Source organism: Styela clava, chromosome 10 (assembly GCF_964204865.1).
Source record: "Styela clava chromosome 10, kaStyClav1.hap1.2, whole genome shotgun sequence".
Taxonomy (NCBI): Eukaryota; Metazoa; Chordata; class Ascidiacea; order Stolidobranchia; family Styelidae; genus Styela; species Styela clava.
Window position 1 is genome coordinate 4,783,273 of NC_135259.1, and position 20,819 is coordinate 4,804,091.

The 20,819-nt window shown below is 37.4% G+C and overlaps 1 protein-coding gene across 1 annotated transcript; it reads right to left on the minus strand.

Annotated features, from left to right (window-relative positions):
* Positions 1-10,441: 10,441 nt before the first annotated feature.
* LOC144428229 (uncharacterized) lies at positions 10,442-12,329 on the minus strand. The gene is made up of 3 exons (XM_078117159.1): positions 10,997-12,329; positions 10,763-10,947; positions 10,442-10,720 (listed from the first exon to the last, which is right to left on the minus strand). The coding sequence occupies exons 1-3, from the start codon at positions 12,327-12,329 to the stop codon at positions 10,442-10,444; spliced, it is 1,797 nt and encodes a 598-aa protein (XP_077973285.1).
* Between the last annotated feature and the right edge of the window lie 8,490 nt (positions 12,330-20,819).

The following is a 20,819-nucleotide window of genomic DNA, read 5'->3' on the forward strand; positions in this document are numbered from 1 at the left end:
ACTGCAATGCAGAATATTTGTCTCAATAGGTAGCCTACTTTATGAACCAGGAAGCGACGACAGAGGCCCACTTGTTGAATGATTTCTGCCCTTTCCGTTTGGCGACCTAAATCAGAGAATTTCAAAATCTTGCAACATGTTAAAAAAAAATATGAGCAACTTATTATGGATATCGGGTATAAAAATGTATAAAATACAGAGAATGTAAAGGGAAATTTCCCATTTTGGACATGAAAAGTCGCCGTCGGACTCTGACCGATATTTGAGGACTGACCAATATTTTAGCTTGAACTGGAATCGGAGACAACTGTGATATTGATATTTCCGAATACAAATAATGTATATCGAAAAATAATGAACATAAAGTAGGCTATAAGCAAAAGAGTTAGGCCAACCGACCCGCAAAGGAAATTATGATTGTTAGCTGCTCACGTGACAAGTTAACGGGAATTGCACAATAAATATTAAACAACAAATGAATCACAACAGGTTGGCTCATGATGAATTCACAAAATTTGAGACCACTTTTATTATACTACATTGTAAACCAAGTATAAACTAGATTTAAAATGGTATAAGGACATCAGAGTATTGAAAACTAGTCGGTGGGTCAGTGTCACTCATTACAGATTCTAAAGTAAATTTACGATGGCAGGTGTCGTATAAAATTTTATAAATGATCCATATTTCACATAGTAAAGTCAACAGAGCATTGTAAGTCCATGAGCAGAAATTCACCAATCCTTCAATAAAAAAGATTTGAACAAATACTCCTTAATCGTGTCTAGCTATTAGATCAGCGTTTCCCAACCTTTTTTGGTCGCGGACTATTTTCTCACCAGCGAAAACTTTGCGGACTCAAGGTGCGTTTATTGCAACCGTGCTCTGTGCGAAGAAGCAATAAAATCAAACACAACAGAATTTTAACGAATTTCAAAAATGGAAATTCACCGCAATTACGCGTTCGTTAAAAAAAGTCGACTATTTAGTGTATAATTTCTGTCGCACAATATTCAATCCGTGACAACGACGACAATTGAAAATGTCTTTTTATTTTGATTTAATTGTATTCATGGTAACTCGCGGTTGCGTCGACTTACGACAGGAAGAAAGCATTACTTCTTTTAAAATGCCACGGCAATCTGCGAACAAAATAATGTGAGAATATATTGCCCGATTATGTACATATTTTTTGCGATCTTGCGAATTTGTAATCGCCGTTGGAAAAATCTTACTACGTGCTATAAATTTCCAGAAAGTACAACTTGATTTAGTACTAAATAAAAATATATTTGAGGTATATATATAAGTAAATCGAACATACATATTCATCGCCTTTCTTTAATATTGGACACGTGGACATAACGATCGTTTCAAAATTTTGTTGTTATTGTTATTATTTGTCTCCGTCAACACGTTTTGAAGAAATCGCTTTTCTCTTCGAATACTGGACCAATTGCTTTGAAATTTTCAGTGGTTGAAAACAAAAATGTTCTCCAAAAGGCTATTACTTTTTTTTTCTTTATGACGTTATCAAAATTATGTGACTCTACGTGTCCATATATTTGAGCATAGCTCTCTTGTAATTTAATTGTGATCATTTTAATCTGCGGCTGTGTTGACGAAATAAAAGCAATACTACTAAGAAAATATCATGACAATCCGTGAACACAAAATTGCGTGGTAAAGTACGCGATTATATTTTATTTTGATTCGTATTTTTGTGAATTCGACAAATCTGAGCTGTTCGTACAACACTTACGGCGCCCCAGTACTGTACGTACCAATGTGGAGGCAGTAAAGCAACTGGTACGTATACTACAGTAGCACCCGAAATTTTGCGATTTGCAATGTCAATAAAAAGCATCATAAAATGCGAACCATCATAAAACAAAACTTATGGTGTTCTCCGTTTTATTTTTAGTATTTTGTATTGCCCCTTTTCAATTTAGAAAATTTGGATTTCCACCATTGACATCTACCAGAAAAAAAAAATTTATTCCTCGTTGTTCGAACTCGCGAGAAACACCACTTAGGTATCTATCGAAGCGTGTGCAGAATCGTGTGTTTTTGTCGGAAATCCGCAAGTTTGATTAAAGCGACGCGCATGTGACCTGTGCGTCACCTGTTTCCATAGTAATTTGCTATTCTAATAGTTGAATATTCGCATATATGCCCAGCCTTACTCAGTAACCAGTACCTTACGACTCGATTAATGTTAAGTGAATAAACTTGCTTTTAATTTGTTATGTAGATTCTAACGTAAATCGTAATTAGGCTGATAGTTAAGTTTCGCAAAAACGTTTGCGACCCGCAGTGAATTTCTGGCTCGTTGCGGACTCATTCAAACGCTCCGCGGACTCATTTGAGACCGCGGACTCGGGTTGGGAAACACTTTATTAGATAGTTTGGATATTAAAGTTGACAGCAAGAAATTTGCTATAACTTTATGTGACAAATCTACTGAATATCTATACACAAATGGACACAGCTGTAATTGACAACTTTTCATCGAGAACTGGGACATGATATTACCAATAAAATTCAACTATAATAAGGCTCATATTGAGCCAACATAGATTATGCAGCATTGCTCTTGAATCTCTCAGATTAGATTATGGAATTACAGTTGCAAGACTGATTCATAATGCAGTTAGGTCAGTAGGCGGTTCGGCCAAAGACACAAATCAAGTATGCAAGTTTATGGAATAAGATGTGGATGGTTGCCGAGCATCGATTCGTCTGTAACAATGAACAATCAGCAATAAGTCAACAATGACGTAACAACTGCGATTAATGCAGCCGCTCAGACACTTTCGCTCAGACAGATATTCGGTACGGTAGTAAACATTGTCTCGTTTTCGTGGTTTTGCATGTTATTCGTCAGTTTTCAGTTGTGTTTCCAAATAATAGTTGTGAATCGGAACACTTGATTTGCATTATGTCTTCCGAGGACCTTTGTTTATTTGCAATAATCAAAAATTGATCCCGCAAACCTTGCGATAGACTAGCCTAAAATTAGCTAGTTAACTTATCAGTTATAGTCACTTTGGGCCGGATAGGAGAACTGTCTTCACCACGTGATCGGTATGGTGAATATCTGTGGCACACACTCCCTGACTTCAATCAGCCAGTAGCCTATTTCTGTATTTGTTGTGCCAGGAATCCTTCTGATAAGTCAACGATGGGAGCTTGCCTTCTGGGTTTGGATACGCTTAACCTGACTGCCGCTGAAATTCCAATGCACTAAACCAGACACAGTTCCGAATCGAATTTGTTTTATTTTACCACTCAACATAAAGTGCTATTGTGGCCACTCGTGTAAGGTCAGGTGATTTAAAAATAGTTTGGACTGCAACGCATCCAAATCCTACTTAATCAGATATACATATGTAACTAAATGCAAAAATAAATACAGTTTTAGGTACAATCCTAATAACTTAATTCCTATTTCAACACATGTCTACATAAAACACAACCCTAAGTTCCCTAAAATACAACCCTAAGTTATTATTAAATCTGCAACAAAAAACGTGCGGCCCTTTTACCAGTGCTGATAAACCAAGAGACTGTCGCAACAACAGGTTGCCACAATATGCACCATATACCAATTACGTATGGGCACTAGATTGCAATCAGAAAGTATTATGTCAATTGAATGCGAGTCATCAAAAGTGGATACTAAGTCTATACCTAAAACAGTTCTAAATAAATGAAATAATATACAAATACCAATGTGCAGTGACTAAATACATCAGAATATTTGCATAAGAAAAGCAATATGTGGCAACACTATATGCACTGCCTTATTAGGAATGAAACGGCAATCATCCTCAACACCACGTGTGATAATTTTTTATATATCGTCGACTAAAATACCGCCCGACACTCGACCAAACGTGTTGTGTCGAGTTTGGACGATAGGAACGGATTCATCGGCGGCTTGAATTCCAAAAAATATGTATTTTATTATGAGTGCAAAATGAATGTAACAAAACGCCTACAAAGTTTAACTTTGTATTTTCGGAAACGGGTGTCGTAAAAAATAAAATTTGATCTAATTTAATCGCAAATAATGTTTTAACATCAAACGTCTGGTACATATCATTTTCCCAGAAAACTCGAAGGGCGAAAAGTCATTTAATTTAAAATAAAGAATATTTCACGTATTCCCAAAATTTAAGATCGTTGCAATCAGGTAATCGCATCAGTGGCGCGCGTGGTCATTTTGACAACCGGGGCAAGCTACTGCGGGACCAAGTCACCCCCATCTACGGGGGCAAGATGAGCGCTGTAAGTTCTCCCATCATTTTATGAGTATAAAAACCATTCCATCGGTAATAACCAATCGGCAAAAGCGACAATTTTTAACGATAAGAAAGTGTCTTTAAAACCGGTCCAAGTCAAGGGATTAATAAATATCGACATAGTTTATTTTGAAACCTCTTTCAAAAGGAAAGGCAATATTTACCCAGATAAATACAATGACATATTAACAGAAACTTCGGGAAAGCAGACAAAACCTAAAATAAGGTTTAAAACGTTACTATGAAGAAAGGAAAGGTAATGCAAAGATAAGGATATGCGTCGCTCACTCATAGATATATATGCTGCTAGACTTCTACAGCTTGAACATATATGCAACACGCCGCGGTTTCTTGGAAGCAAAATGCTCAATAACGCGCTGATTGAAGTCATGCATCCCAGAAATAACGTCTCTGTGAATGGATAAAACAGCCAAGGAATTTAATCTATCTTGCTTCATTGTGTTTCTGAGATACGTTTTAATACGCTTCAGCGTGCTGAATGTTCGCTCTGCGTCGGCGGAAGAAATAGGCGTCGTCAAAATGATGTCCAGAAATTTTGCAGACGCCGCAAAGGTAGTTACTAGAGTGTTATCTATGAGGAACCAATAGAGCGCGCAAGTTGATGTGATGTTCAAAAAAGTTTGATTGGTGTATATACATCGCAATTCATTTTCCAATTTACCCACGTTTATCATGGGGTAAAATTTGGAGACAGTAGCCAACAAATGGATGGGAAATTGACGTGCAAATTTTGAAAAATTTTTGGGGTTCATCAAAGAGAACGCGGCAAGGTGTTCAGTGCGCAGACGATTGCCTATTTGATTCACCAGAATGTCACAGCATTCCTTTGCAGACAAAATCAAACGCTGCGTTGTTTGCCCGCGGCGTAAAGAAGCATTCCATGTGTCGTCGTATTTTATTGTTTCCCGGATACGAGATACAGCATCGCAGAAGTCTGAAATACACGACTGCACAGACGCTCCTCCATCCATTAGCCTTGACTGCAATGCGCCGTATAATACATCCACGTGATAGAATATTGTGGAGAATAAAGCGAGAAAAAATGAAAACTCACCATCTTCTAGCAGACGCTTTAGACCTGCCGCCTCCCTCACAGAGCGTTCGTCCCAAATCGGAGAGCTCTGAATGCCATTGAAACACTCCATGAGCTCAGACCTAATTTCGGACACGCCCTGCACCACGCGTGATTGGAAGTTCAAGCTGGGAGACGGCGGCTACATATCTGGCGAAGGAGGTCAGAGCGCTTCGGCGAAACGGAAAAAAATGAAGAAAACCCCGAAACATTTGCAAAAAATATACGGACGAGAGGGGTATCAAGACACATATTTTTAATAACGAGGTTGAATCGGTGTGCATAACAATGTAAAAAATGCGCATGAGGAAAATCTTCTTTTATATAAACTTGAACACCATGTTTCGACCCACTCGTGACTGCCGCGCCGTCATAAGTTTGAGCTATCAATTTTGACTTCGCGTTGTAAGGCTGTAACACTTCTTTCAGTACAGCCGATATCCCGCAAGCCGTGCGATCAACGATTGGTACAAAGCTATGAAATCTCTCGGTAGGTTTACCATCTTTCACAAACCGAAAAATCACAGCCAGTTGGGAAACGCACGTGATGTCAGTTGTCTCGTCAGACTGAATCGAAAGGAACTGGCAATTCTCAATTTCCAAGAGCCAAATGTTGTAAATAAATTTTATACATTGAGTCGAGCAAATCATTTTGGATATCCTTAGATGTCCCTTTCGAAACAGTTGCGGCATCAAGATGATCTCTCAATACTGTATCTAGGGATGCGGTGTATTCCACCATATCCAAAAATACCCCTCTATTAGAAGAGCCAGCCCGTTCATCGTGCCCACGGAGGGACAGCTCGTGACAACCAATGAACTTCAAAACATCTATCAATGGACCGAGAACATGGCGGTTTTTCTCGACGTTTTGGTTGTGCCGACGAATAGAAACCGCTCGTCCTTCATCCAACTGTGCTGCAATATTAACATTTCCGAATGTTCGGTATTTTACTGCATTGTCAAGTTGCTCCATAGAAGATTGATGAACCCTGGCACGCTCGGAAAGATGTTTAAGATCTCTAAAACCAAATTTACACCAACGTGAGTCACGGGCGGTAGCAAAAAGTAGGCAATAAAAACAAAAAAGTGCATTTTTGTCCTCGCTGTAACACAACCATTCGTGTTTTTTATACCAAGTTTCTGCGCAGAATGTACGCCGACGCTTTCCTCCGTCATGGGATTGTTCCAGTGAACAATTTTTTGGTTGATAAGGCCCAAGACGTTGTACCTCTAATTTTTGTTCCAGCGGCAGCTGCGAAAACGGAGTGCGAAGTAGTGCATCAACCTTATTCATTATGAGGTCTAAGGCTAAGAAATGCGAAGCCGGAAAGAAGTGAGGAGCTCAAAAGGAATGTGGAAAATCGAAAGCAAATGGACTAAAGGTCTCTAACTGATTCAAATTGCGAAACAAGCGACAAAAACGAAGGCGAGGAAACTATCAACTCTTCAAGCAACCAACGAACGAGAAGGAATGCGCGAATAGGTCAACACGTTGTTGTAAGAAACGTCGGCATTGTGTCGTCATAACTTCGGGGCTAGCCCCGATGATCTAGTAAAAGAAGCAGAAAACAAACGCGGCGAGTGGAAGATAAAAGAGAGAATACGATATACAATGAGCAACCGGGGCAAAATCGGCGTCGCCCCGTCGACGTTCGGCGAAGGCTTTGCGAGCGAAAAATGAACCATGTCGGGAGAATATGGCTAGTGTCGACAGTCTGTGCAACCGATATTGAGGTATTTTTCGAATATTTTTTATTATACCGAAAAAACAACCGGGGCATTGCCCCGGTTGGCCCTATTGACGCGCCGCCACTGAATCGCATGTAAGTCGGCACCAATAATAATTATTATTACAGTGTTTCTATGAAAATAAGACTAGGTCCTATTTCAATTTTCTTTCGAAAAATAACACTAGGGCTTATTTTCGGGGGATTACTTACATTTATCAAAAACAAAATTACAAATTACAAAGCGTGTAGCAGAGATTTCTTGCTATCGACTAGATAAAAAATATCGCGTTATCGACTAGGTCTTATTTTCGGGGAAACACAGTATAAACGAACTAGATAGTAAAATTGTAAAACGCAAAAATGGTGCGATAACGCCGTCTTCGCGTTCTGAATATGCAAGCTGGGTCGTGTATAATGTCTGCCGCTTTTGAGTGTTCTCGCGAGAAAACACAATTATAATCAAACCTAGAGAGATTTCGTCGAAAAAAAAACGCTCGTCGTTGATTAATAAATTAGAAATACAAAAAATGACGCACGGCGCCGAAGAGGCGGAAACCGAATCGCGTTGTCAGATGCTTTTGTTTTCCCAAAGAATTCGAATCCTCAGTCTTCGGTATTCTATTTTGCCCATCCCTAGTCCATATATAGATATATCCATATATATATAGTCTTTAGATTCTTTACCTGAGAGCCGAAATAAAAATCCCAAAACAGAAGATAGCTGGTTAGGCAGTAGTGAACTGTAAACACAGAAATAGTAAAATGTGCAGGAAAATTGATTACAAACCCTGAAACCAGCAAACAGAAGAAAAATGGAAGTCGACTACTAATTTTGTGATCTGTTTATCTTACTGTATTGAGTATAGTCTAATACAGTGGTACTTAACCTTTTTTGCATCATTTACCTCTTTAGCGATCAAGGTTTACCCCCAATATAGCCATTGGTGAAAATTCGTCAAGCGTAGTATAAAGAGCGGTTCCATTACCTTTGAACCCACGACAATTGCACCTATGGAAATTTGTTTTTTTACAGATATTTGAACCCAAACTAACCTTAACTCTGGATTTAAGAACCCTCATATCGATTGAACCCGCGGATATACGGGTGCAAAGATATGGGTTCAAATGTACGACCACCATAAAGAGATCTCACTTTAGACGCGAAGTCTCTCTATCTCCCCCTTTTTCTTTCTACCTCTTCTCTTACCCCATATTTTCCGCGAAAGTGGGGTTCGGTGAAAAAATAAAAGTGGGGGAGAGAGTGTTGAGGTTGGGGGTAAGAGTGCGGGGGAATTTTAGAAATCCAGATCTCAAAAGCTACCTTTTTTTTCAAATTTCGAGCTAAAAACCTATATTAATAACAAAGAATGAACAGAAAGTGTTGCGCTCGATTCTATGTAGCCTGGTTACTTCTCACGCACAATAAGAGATTGGAGATATTAAAAACACGTTCCAATAACCCAGTCCTGACCCCAAACATATATCGGTTAATTGTTACAACTAGTCCGTCCGTGCTCAAGCAATTAAAGTCTGTAAACAGCGGTTAAAGTGCCCCCAGATTCTTCCGTGCCTTCCAAGTGCTGCCACAATATAATTCAACTTGAAATCGGTGAATATCTTTAATAACAATCAACACTTCAAATCAATTCTCGAACATGAATCAGGAAAATAGAACTTGTTACCGGGTACGAGAAACGATTTTCTGCCAAAATAATAGATAGAACTAAATTGCTTATATGGCGCAATTAATCAAATATAACAGTATTACCATTTTACAAGTATTACCAATTCACAGCAATTAGCAGATAACCATATGTCACAATTATGTACAGATTAAATCACATAGGATAAAATAGCATTCACAATACTAAAAATACAGAATAAATCATGCAAGATAAAACAATATTTACATACCAATGTTTAGGATCTCCAGACAACTCAATTCAACAAATTATGATCCAAAGTAAATACAACCCAACTTATGTGACTAAATATAAAGAACAGCAGTTATCATTCTATCCGGACTTCAATGCAACCCTAACCTGTATCCCTACATCATTATATAACCCCAGTATAAACCCCTAATTTTAAACCCAATTAATAACTTCAATCCGAATCGTTAATCCTAACCGCAAAGTTCAAATAGTAAACCCAATACTAAACACGACAAACAACTCCTAGCGCAATAAATTACACTGGATACAAGACAGAAGGTGCCAACTCATCGAAGTAGCGTGGCGATAATTTAGAATTCCCGGGATTAATCGAGATTTGGACTATGTCGCAATAATGCTGCGTCGATACGTTCGCAACGTCTGCGTAATAACGTAAAACATCATAAAAATAGAAACACGCTATGATTCTCGCTAACATTTCCCGCCCCAGATGTAGGAACGAAGAGAATACATCTTACGATTCAAAAAGAAAAAGTGAGAATCATCACAAATAAGTAATACAACTAACAATGAATAATCATCAGATCTCTGAATCATACAAAGTTTTGCAATTGGCCTTCATAAAAACCCATATGAAGTTTTGACAGTCACTTGTCTGACAGCTCCAAATTTGTCTGGTACAACTTCCACAATTCTGCCACGGGCCAAGATCTTTGCAGTCATTCCGCGGGATGCATAATACGCTGGATATAATTTACTCGGAACATAATGCCATTGATGTGGTTCTAAACCTTCTTCAATTTTTGCTAATCGGTTATCTTTTCGACGAATCGTGAATTGATTGGATAGTAGCTGTGCTATTACTCCAGAATATAGACTCGACATTCTTCTCAAATTTTAATTGACGTTTTTAAGTAGAAATGAACAGTGTATCTGACCATCTGTCAGTCTCTAATATGAAACTGTTCCATAAGCAACTTGTCATGCATCGCCAAAATGATGTAATTCTTGTGAAACAATAATCCCAATGAATTTGGTTTAACATATCTTGGTAATTTGACTTCAGATAAATCTGGAATTGCTTTAGTCCAGCTCTCCCATGCTGTTTGTTCATTTTCTCCGATAGTTTCATCCCATCCCAATTGTTGACGACATAACTCTTGGAATATGAGTCTTGCTTGCAATATTACAGGTGATATAATACCCATGGGATCGAATACCGAACTTAGAATTGCTAGAACTCCTCTTTTAGTAGCAGGTTTTGGCATCAGCTATGTATTAAATCCAAAGCAATCTTCTATCACGAACCATACAACTCCCAAAACGTTTTCAACACGATTTGGGTCTAAATTTACATTTGCTTGAAGTTGTGCTCTATCTTTTTCCGGAACACAAGAAATAATTTTTTCGGAATTACTTCTCCATTTGTTCAAATGAACCACCACATTCAGTAAGTTCTGAGGTTTGCTTGACAATTCTCTTCCCTTCAGATATACTATCTGCTCCAAGTAGGAAGTCATATATATATGAATTATCTTTGATATTGTCACTTATGTCTGATGGAAAGTCTTTTCCAAAATTTTCTGCAGTTCTCCTTAAACAGTAATTTGCACAAAATGGACTTGATGTATTTCCAAAGCAATGCGCTAACATCTGGTGATCGACAAGAGTTTTAGTCAAATCTCCATCTGGCTAAAATAGAAATCTCTATGTATTAACATCCCCAGGACTTACACGAGCTTGTAAGAACATAGCTTCTATGTCTGCAGTTATACTATATTTGTACATTCTGAAACGTAGCAAAACAGATAACAATCCATTTGCCATATCTGAACCTTGTAAAAATTGATCATTCAATGATGTGTTCATGTATCCTGCACCTGCATCAAATACCAGACGCACTTTTCCAGGTTTCTGTTCTGATGTAACATAACATTTCAGGTTGGTGAGGACGATACCACACTTCACCAATTGGTGCCTCTAATTCAGCATCCGGAATTTTCTTTGCACATCCTATCTGTATAAATTCAGCCATGGTACTGAAATATTTGTCTCTTAAAACATCATTCCTCAACAGACGTTTTTCCAAATTGTTGGTTCTTCTCATAACTGCATCACGATTATTAGGAAATTCAGGACATCCAGGTTTCCATGGTAGCGGAGATTGGTAATGTCCATCCACCATCTTTATATTATCTTCCATCAGTTGTAATGCAAACTTATCTTCTCTTGACAATGTTGGTGTGGGAGTCAATGATATATCTTTGAAATCTGTTTCCCACATCTCTCGAATTTGTTGTTGAAGATCTTCTCTTTTTACTTCAACATGATTAACTTGTACATGAAAACTTTCATTAATTAAATGCAGGCCCAACCAATGACCAACCAAGAATACTTCTTTTAGCAACTGGTTCATATGTACTACTACGTCTTTCAATACTTCAGGTACATTCACGCCAATCATGAGCATCACTCTTTCATCTGGTAATTTCGGAAATTCAATACCCTCAAGATATTCATGCCTTTCTAATTCAATCCTTTTAGGCAATTTATTCGGTACTGTCGGAATTTCATCTACAGTGAGCACACGATATAATGTCACACAACCTTCACATTTTAGTGGTTTAACAGACAAGTCAAGAGCAAATCCATCTTGTTTCTGTGGATTAGGTGTATCCACAGTAGTAATAGAATAACTCATTGGCTCACCATTCATCTCTAAAAGTGCCATTAATCTTTTATCACATAGACAAGAACTGCTTCCCTCATCTAAGAAACAGTATACTTCGATTTCTTTACCTTGAGGTGAAGATACTTTCACTGGAACTATATTCAGGTAAACTCCAGTCGAATTTCTGTTATAATTCGTTAAGGTTGGTCCCGATGTAGCAGTTTGAGTAGCGGCACTTGTACTTTGCTCTTTTCGCTTAGTATCTGCAACATTTCGATGAAGCATTCTATGATGGTTGCCACCACATCCTCTCTCAGTACATGCAGGATTCTTACGACATTGACGTGCCATATGACCAATGTATAAACAGTTTCTGCAAACATGAAATTCACGAATTGTAGCCTCGCGTTCACTTGCAGACTTTCTTTTAAATTCTGGACAACGAATAAGAAGATGATCTTTCGAACAGACTACACATCTGTATCTATTTCTCACAAATGTATCTTTTCTCTCGGTAGATTGTTCAGGTTTGCCATCACCACTTAATGAAGTGGAATTTACATAAATTCTCTTTTTTTGAGGGTGTTCAGCCTTTTCCCTCTCTTTATGAGCTCTCATAGCTTTGCCCATTGATGATTGAGCAGTAGTTGCTGCTTTTTCGACAAATTTCAAGAGATGTTCAAATTTTAATTCAATGTTTCTATTCTCATATTCTGCTGCCTCTTCTTCCCATTTATTATTCTACTTTAGGGGTAATCTACATGAAAGTTGAGCAAAATTGTCGAAATTATTTATATCTGAATATTGCTTCCAATGCGACAGCGTTAGGTAACATTCTTCCATTTTATGAGAAAGATCCAGAAGACTATCTCGATCATCTGGTTTCAACATTGAACCATGTACTAACTCTTCCATATAAGTTCTGGCAATCAACAATGGTCGTCCAAAAGATTCTCTTAAAAGTCTCTTGCTAAAGTCAATTCTTCTGTAGGATGATATACCGAATATTATCGAATCAACTCTCTTGCTTTACCTTTGCAAAATTGTTGCAAGTAAGTAAGCTTCAGATTGTCATCTGATATCTTGTTCTTAATATTAATCTTGAAACTATTCATGAATCTTGTATATTCTTCATGAGAACCATGAAACGAAAGTAATTCTGGTTTAGGTAAGTCTACTATGTCACGCATTGTAGTAGCAAGATTTGAGCCAACATCTTGAGATGGCATATTATGTACTTCAACAGGATTCACCAAATTGACCTGTCTCATTTCACCTTGTCTAGGTTGAGATTTTTGATTAACGGGATTCAACTCTTCCGTAATCACTTCCTGAACCGAATCCAAGATTAATCTAACTTGTGGCTCTCTAGGAGGCACGATACAATTGGTTTGACCAACTTGAGATGTGTTTACTTCAACTTGTGCTGATTCACCTTCAACCAACTGTGCTATCGGTGGTCCAGAGTCTATATCTTGAAACTGGATTTCTTCATTGCGATTAGAGCCTATTTCCCACAATACAGCCTCTAGACAAGGTGCTTGATATTCGTGTACGAGTACCGGTATAGCTTGTAATCGCCTTATTGGACACGAAGTGGACATAACGATCGTTTCAATATTATGTTGTTGTTGTTCTTGTTCTTTGACACGTTTTTAAAAAGTCGCTTTTCTCTTCGAATACTGGACCAATTGCTTTGAAATTTTCAGTGGTTGAAGATTAATTTTTTCGCTAGAAGGCTATTACTTTTATTTATTTCAAAATTTTGCGTGAATTCTATGAAATTTGATATTTCGTCTAAAATTTTGCTGTATTATTTTTTATCCATGGGAACACGGATTTTAGTCAGTGTCATGCCTGGCTGTACGTTTTGATTCTGCAAAATTCTTGCTACTGGAAATTCAGAACTTTTTTGAGGGTACCGGTAGCGTCAAAGGTACCGGTAAGGACTGATTCGCTCTGGTCTGACGTGTCCATATATTTGTGCGTAGCTCTCTTGTTTCTCTCTGTGATGCTGATTTTATTTCTTCAGCTTGTCGCTTCTTTTGTTCAGCATGTCGTCTAATTTCGTCTGCTTGACGATTCATTTCTTCAGTATTTCGTTCAGCCTGTTCCAACTCTGACAGTTGCTTTACTTTCAATTTTGCAAGTTTCCTGACAGCAATTGCTTCAGTTCTCTTGTAACTGGAACTTGTACTTTTGTAACTCGATGCTGTTCTTGCAGATCGAGGTCTTGATATATTAGATGATTTTCTACTAGCTACAGATTGTGGTTTTGATGGAGGATTCTCTCCAATCTGTGTGTGTGCGTAAGCTTCAGGATACTCCACAAACATTGCATTCATTTCTTTTTCTTGTAATTGTAGAATCTCTTTATTTCTTGGATTCAACACCAATTCTTCTGCTGATCGATACTGACTATTCAAATCAGCCAATAAACTTTCCAGTTCTTCCTGTGTAACTGGTTTTGCAGCCATTTTGACTTTTAAGTGACTTTCTTCACTTAATCTAGGATCAATTGAAAAGTTTGATATCTTTCAATTGCTGCTTTCAATACTCTGGTTTAATTTCGAAAATAGAAAACTTCAGTTTTCCTACCTTAGAAAACTTTAATGTTGCGCTCGATTCTATGTAACCTGGTTACTTCTCACGCACATTAGGAGATTGGAGACTTCAAAAACGCGTCCCAATAACTCAGTCCTGACCCCAAACCTATATCGGTTAATTGTTACAATTAGTCTGTGGTTTCAAGCAATTAAAGTCTGTGAACAGCGGTTAAAGTGCACCCAGATTCTTCTGTGCCTTCCGAGTGCTGTCACAATATGATTCAACTTGAAATCGGTGAATATCTTCAATAACAATCAACAGATACTTCAAATCAATTCTCGAACATGAATCAGGAAAATAAAACTTGTTATAGGGTACGAAGAACGGTTTTCTGCCAAAATAATAGATAGAACTAAATAGCTTATATGACGCAATTAATCAAATACAACAGTATTACCAATTCTACAAGCAATTCACAGCAATTTACATACGGAATGTTTAGGATCTCCAGGCAACTCAATTCAACAAATTATAATCCAAAGTAAATACAACCTAACTTATGTGACTAAATATAAACAAGAGAGCTACGCACAAATATATGGACACGTTAGACCAGAGCGAATCAGTCCTTACCGGTACCTTTGACGCTACCGGTACCCTCAAAAAAGTTCTGAATTTCCAGTAGCAAGAATTTTGCAGAATCAAAACGTACAGCCAGTCATGACACTGACTAAAATCCATGTTCCCATGGATAAAAAATAATACAGCAAAATTTTAGACGAAATATCAAATTTCATAGAATTCACGCAAAATTTTGAAATAAATAAAAGTAATAGCCTTCTAGCGAAAAAATTAATCTTTAACCACTGAAAATTTCAAAGCAATTGGTCCAGTATTCGAAGAGAAAAGCGACTTTTTAAAAACGTGTCAAAGAACAAGAACAACAACATAATATTGAAACGATCGTTATGTCCACTACGTGTCCAATAACAGCAGTTATCATTCTATTTGGACTTCAATACAATCCTAACCTGTATCCCTACATTATGATATAACCCCAGTATAAACCCAATTAATAACTTCAATCCGAATCTTTAATCCTAACCGCAAAGTTCAAATGGTAAACCCAATACTGAACACGACAAACAACTCCTAGCGCAATAAATTACACTGGATTATTATTATTGTAAGTTATGGCGCTTTCAATTACCAGGATTATGTGCGCCAGACTGAAAATAATTTTCTAGACAGAAACAGGTCCACATAAGACGAACATAATAATGCAACACGCTACTCTAATAAATTGTAGTATGATACAGAATTGATGTAAAATAAAAGCCACGCGGAAATTTAAAAAATTACATATGTATATCAGCTATGTCTATATTAACCTGCGGGTTGAATGAACAAACCTAATTAAAAAGGGGATAACTTTTAAATCAGATGGTAGGTATTTAATTCGAAATGGAATATTTAAACCATGTGCATGATTTATCAAAGTATTCCTCTCATTAATATATACTTTGAACAAAATAGCAAAAATGGGCTACAGTTTCTTGTACAGAGCAAATATCGCATTCACCATCTGGGTGACAGCCTATTTTAAAAAGATGGTGGGAGAGTCTGCAATGTCAGTCTGAATATAATTGATTGATGATATCGCATTAGAGAAAAGTTCGGATATGAATCTGCTGTCGGAATGAACATTTTGAAGTGTTCTGCGATGGTCGACGATTGGTATTCAAATTTCTATTTATTCAAACTTATACTTATACAGCTTTTGCCTCTTGTAGTGTATGTAGGATATTGTCGATAGCGGCGTTTCCAATACACGATCTTGCAAGCTGATCCGCTCTTTCATCTCCCAATATACCCACATGACCTGGAATTCAAATGTATTGACTTTAATGCCTTCTTTTCTCAAATTATTAAGTGTATAAATTATTCGCGCAACCAGATGGTGAGATGAACTATTGAAACATTCGATACTTTTAAGAGCACCAAGACAATCCAAAAAATTCAGTGCTGAGGAAGGGCGATTTATGTTTGTCCAGGGGAATGGGATTCCCATGGGAAACGTCCCATGGGATGGTATGGGACAACACAAATTTGTAATTCCCATGGGACACGTGGGAAATTTTTAAGTCACCCATTTCTACATAAGATTACGTTTTGTGCACGTATAAAATTATCATTATGTCTTATTGTCTTCAACGGTGCAGTTTTAACTTTTAACATGGTAGTGAAGTAACGTGGTATCACGACAGTACGCTTGATTGGGCTGGAATATAAAAGCCAAACTTACATCGGGAACAATTGTTACGTCATAGTTTCGCTTCTAGCATTTTAAACTAGGAAGACGAATTATAGGGACCCTACTAAAAAGGTGGTTCACAGGTGGTTCCATTACATTTGAACCCACGTACATTTGAACCCATGACAATTGCACCTGTATGCTATTTCACCTATGGAATTTTTTTTGTTTCACAGATAGTTAAACCCATACTAACCCTAACCCATGGGTTTTAGCACCCGCATATAGATTGAACCCGTGGATATACGCATGGGTTCAAATGTACGGTCACCATCACAGGTATCACCCACTAAAAAGGTAGGTATCAGTAGTAGATGACTAAAAAGGTAGGTATCAGTAGTAAATGACTAAAAAAGTAGGTATCAGTAGTAGATGACTAAAAAGGTAGGTATCAGTAGTAAACGACTAAAAAGGTACGGTAGGTATCAGTGTCTAAAAAGGTAGGTATCAGTAGTAAATGACTAAAAAGGTAGGTATCAGTAGTAAATGACTAAAAAGGTAGGTATCAGTTAGGCTTGCACGTAATTTACGGAATTATTTCGAGTTACGGAAGCCAAGTTACGAATTACGTAAAGTCGTAATTATTGGTCGAGCGCTTTCGCGATTGAAACGAGCTCTCTTCAGAGCAGTCAATTCCGTCGATTGTAAAAAATTAAAGTTTAAGTAAAAGAAGTTAGAGTTGCGGTATTCGCAGCCGTTTTTCTCTCTCTTGTTAGGCAGATGGGGAAGGCATAACGCGTCATTTACTAACTTATTATCAACTTATCTAGGATGGCCAATGTACATATTAACCGTAGATAAGGAATAGAATCAAGTTGAGACCGATGGACGTCAACACACCCGGTTTCAACTTCTTCGGGTGAAATGACTAAAGAATGTAAGAGATCAACTTATAAAACATGGCCTATTTGTAAATGCCGTGATAATTAATGTCGCGCTTATCAAACAGCAATATAAAGACGAAAGAGAAATTGCGTAATGAACCAACACAACTTAGTCTTTTCGGCATCGGTACGACGGGATTTTCCGTGTTTATTCTGCGCGAGATCCATTTTCTATTACAAAATCGTGATGTTCTGTTACCGATTTTATCGTTATATATCTGTCCGGACTTGGCATTGCACAATATGTTTTTCACAATGCCTCGCAATATGTCGGCCAAATGTGATTACCTGTCTTTACCAAATGCGGCAACTTATTACTTATCGATCTTAAGATCGGTAAGTATATTGATAGGTATTTGTCTGTCTGTCTGTGTGTGTGTTTGTTAGATGCACGCGATATCTCACGAAAGCGAGATTGAATCTGCTCCAGATTTTGCATGTGCATTCATCTTATCTCGGACCAGAAGCCTATTGATTTTGGGCGAATTATGTCGTATAATTAGCGAGTTATCAATCAATTATTGATATAGTGATCTAGATTTTTGTAAAGCGAGAGAATTTTGAAACCCGCCGAGTGTGTGTGTGCGATGCGCAGTGCGCAAGTTACAAGAGCGGATGAATCGAAACTGCAGTTTCTGTTTTGGGGCATCCCCTAACTATCGATCGATAAGTCTTCGGTTTCCAACCGATATTCTCGTTTTGATTTATCGTCGACTCGAATACCACCGGCACTCGACCAAACTTGTGTCAATCTTGGCAAATAGGATTGTCGACTTGAGTTAGAAAAATAAATTAATACTTTCATGAGTGCAAAATAAATGTCACAAAATGCATTTCTTTTGCGATATAACTTTGTATTTTCGGAGAAGGCATGTCATATAAGTATGGTATTTTAAATAATGCGCAAATAATTAATATTTGATCTCAATTTATCGCAAATAATGTTATAACTTTTAGGCCGCGAAATGATTTAATGTAAAATGAAGCATGGAATTCGGAATATCGTCAATAAGTCGACATCAATAATTATTATAAAATGCTAACTAAGTAGTAAAGTCGGATATTGTAAAAAACGGTGAAATAACAAGTGTTCGTCGCGAGCCAAGCGAAAGTATAATCAAACGAGAGAATACGCTAGTAGTTGATTAATAAATTAGCAACCCGGAATTTTTATTTAATACCAAAGTCGTATTAATACGATTTTAAAAAAGTGAACTATCGTTTCTTAAATATATTACCAGTGTTGGTAATGATAAAATTGATCGCCTAAAATTTGGTGATAAAGTGGATAAAAAAATCAAAGCTAATACAAAAGATAAAAATTAGAATAAAAATATTTTGAATTCACTCCTTGATATTTGTCTTTAACATCTGTCGCCGGCGTGTAGTACTGCCGGGAATATGAAAACCAAACTTTGATGTCCCATTCGGAATAGGAGTGGATTAAATTGGTTGTTATGATAGGTTTAAATGTGTGAAAAAAATATCGCAATTACGGGGTCAATACGTAATCGATTTGGCCGTAATTACGGAATTGATTTTTGTCAATTACGTGCAAGCCTAGTATCAGTAGTGGATGACTAAACCTTAAGTGGATACCTACCTTTTTAGTCATCTACTACTGATACCTACCTTTTTAGTCATTTACTACTGATACCTACGGTACCTTTTTAGTCATTTACTACTGATACCTACCTTTTTAGTCATCTACTACTGATACCTACCTTCTTAGTCATTTACTACTGATACCTACCGTACCTTTTTAGACACTGATACCTACCTTTTTAGTCATTTACTACTGATACCTACCTTTTTAGTCATCTACTACTGATACCTACCTTCTTAGTCATTTACTACTGATACCCACCGTACCTTTTTAGACACTGATACCTACCTTTTCAGTCATCTACTACTGATACCTACCTTCTTAGTCATTTACTACTGATACCTACCGTACCTTTTTAGACACTGATACCTACCTTTTTAGTCATTTATTACTGATACCTACTTTTTTAGTCATCTACTACTGATACCTACCTTTTTAGTCACTGATACCTACCTTTTTAGTCACTGATACCTATGATACCTACCTTTTTAGTAGGGGCCGAATTATAGTCTACCGGTACGGAGGAGAGTTAAATCTAAATTGTTGAGCTGGGTTTGATAAAAAGTGCTGTGGAGCAGTCATTGCCAACACCCGAAAATGAGCAATCAAAAATATGAGTTCCAAAATCTATCTAAAAGTGTGGTTTCCAAGATGTTAAGTGATAAAAAATGCCACTTGATTGATGTTCCAAAAGAACATGTAAAGTCTTCAACTGTCAATGTTAAAGCGGTGGAAATATCTGATGGTATTTTGGCACCATTTCTTTGCTGCGCAAAGTGCAAAACTCTATACAGTTGTTATAAGTTGATCAATGGAAAATGGGTTAATCAAAATGGTTACGGAGTTGCAATACAGCATAGCATAAAATGTGGTTCTTCTGGCGCGTCTAAGGATATCAAAAGATATTTTGATGCCAAGCAGCAGGAAGTACAAAAACCACCAGCAGCATTGGCGAATACGTGGCAAAAAAACAGTTGTTGAACTACTTACATCACATCCAACAGTATCTATTTCGGCTGGATGTGACATTCTATGTGATGCTGCTAGCTTTATCGCAAGATCTACTCATGCTGCAAACAAGGTATATAATTACACAATATCACGACAAACAGTGTCTCGTTCTATCAAATTGTTTCCAAATATGGCACAAGATCCAGAGTGTGTAATTTCAGGAATAGTTGATTTTTGGTCTGCTAGACAAACATATCTGTTGCCATATGGTGGAATTATTGCCTGTGGACTAGATCAGAATTGGAAATGGTTTACTTTTCCTCTAACTATTATTAATATTGATAATAGTGAATCTCATACTGCGAAATTTACACACAGCTTTTTTTTACGTGAATTTCTTGCGGAATCTACCACTTTCTCCAGTCCATTATTTGTGTGTACGGATAATGCAGCAACCCTGAAGGCCGCGTTTGATGGACGGTTTGATACCGATATACGAATTCATCGATCTGGTTGTACTGAGCACAGGTTATCAACATGCGTTACCGATAGCTTCAGAGTGGGCGTGATTTTTGAACTGGACCAATTCATGTGCCAACTTTCATATATCGAAACATATTACACTACACGTCAGTCAAAGGCATCACAGCTCCCGTTTTCTATATATACCAACAAAATCTGCAACACGGGAATGGCGATCATATTACCGACGTTTCAATGCCCATTTGAAAAATTACTCACATTACTGTAATGAAGATGATGAGGAATTTCTGAATCACATTCCGAGTTTTGCTCAGATTAAAGGAATGCTATTTATA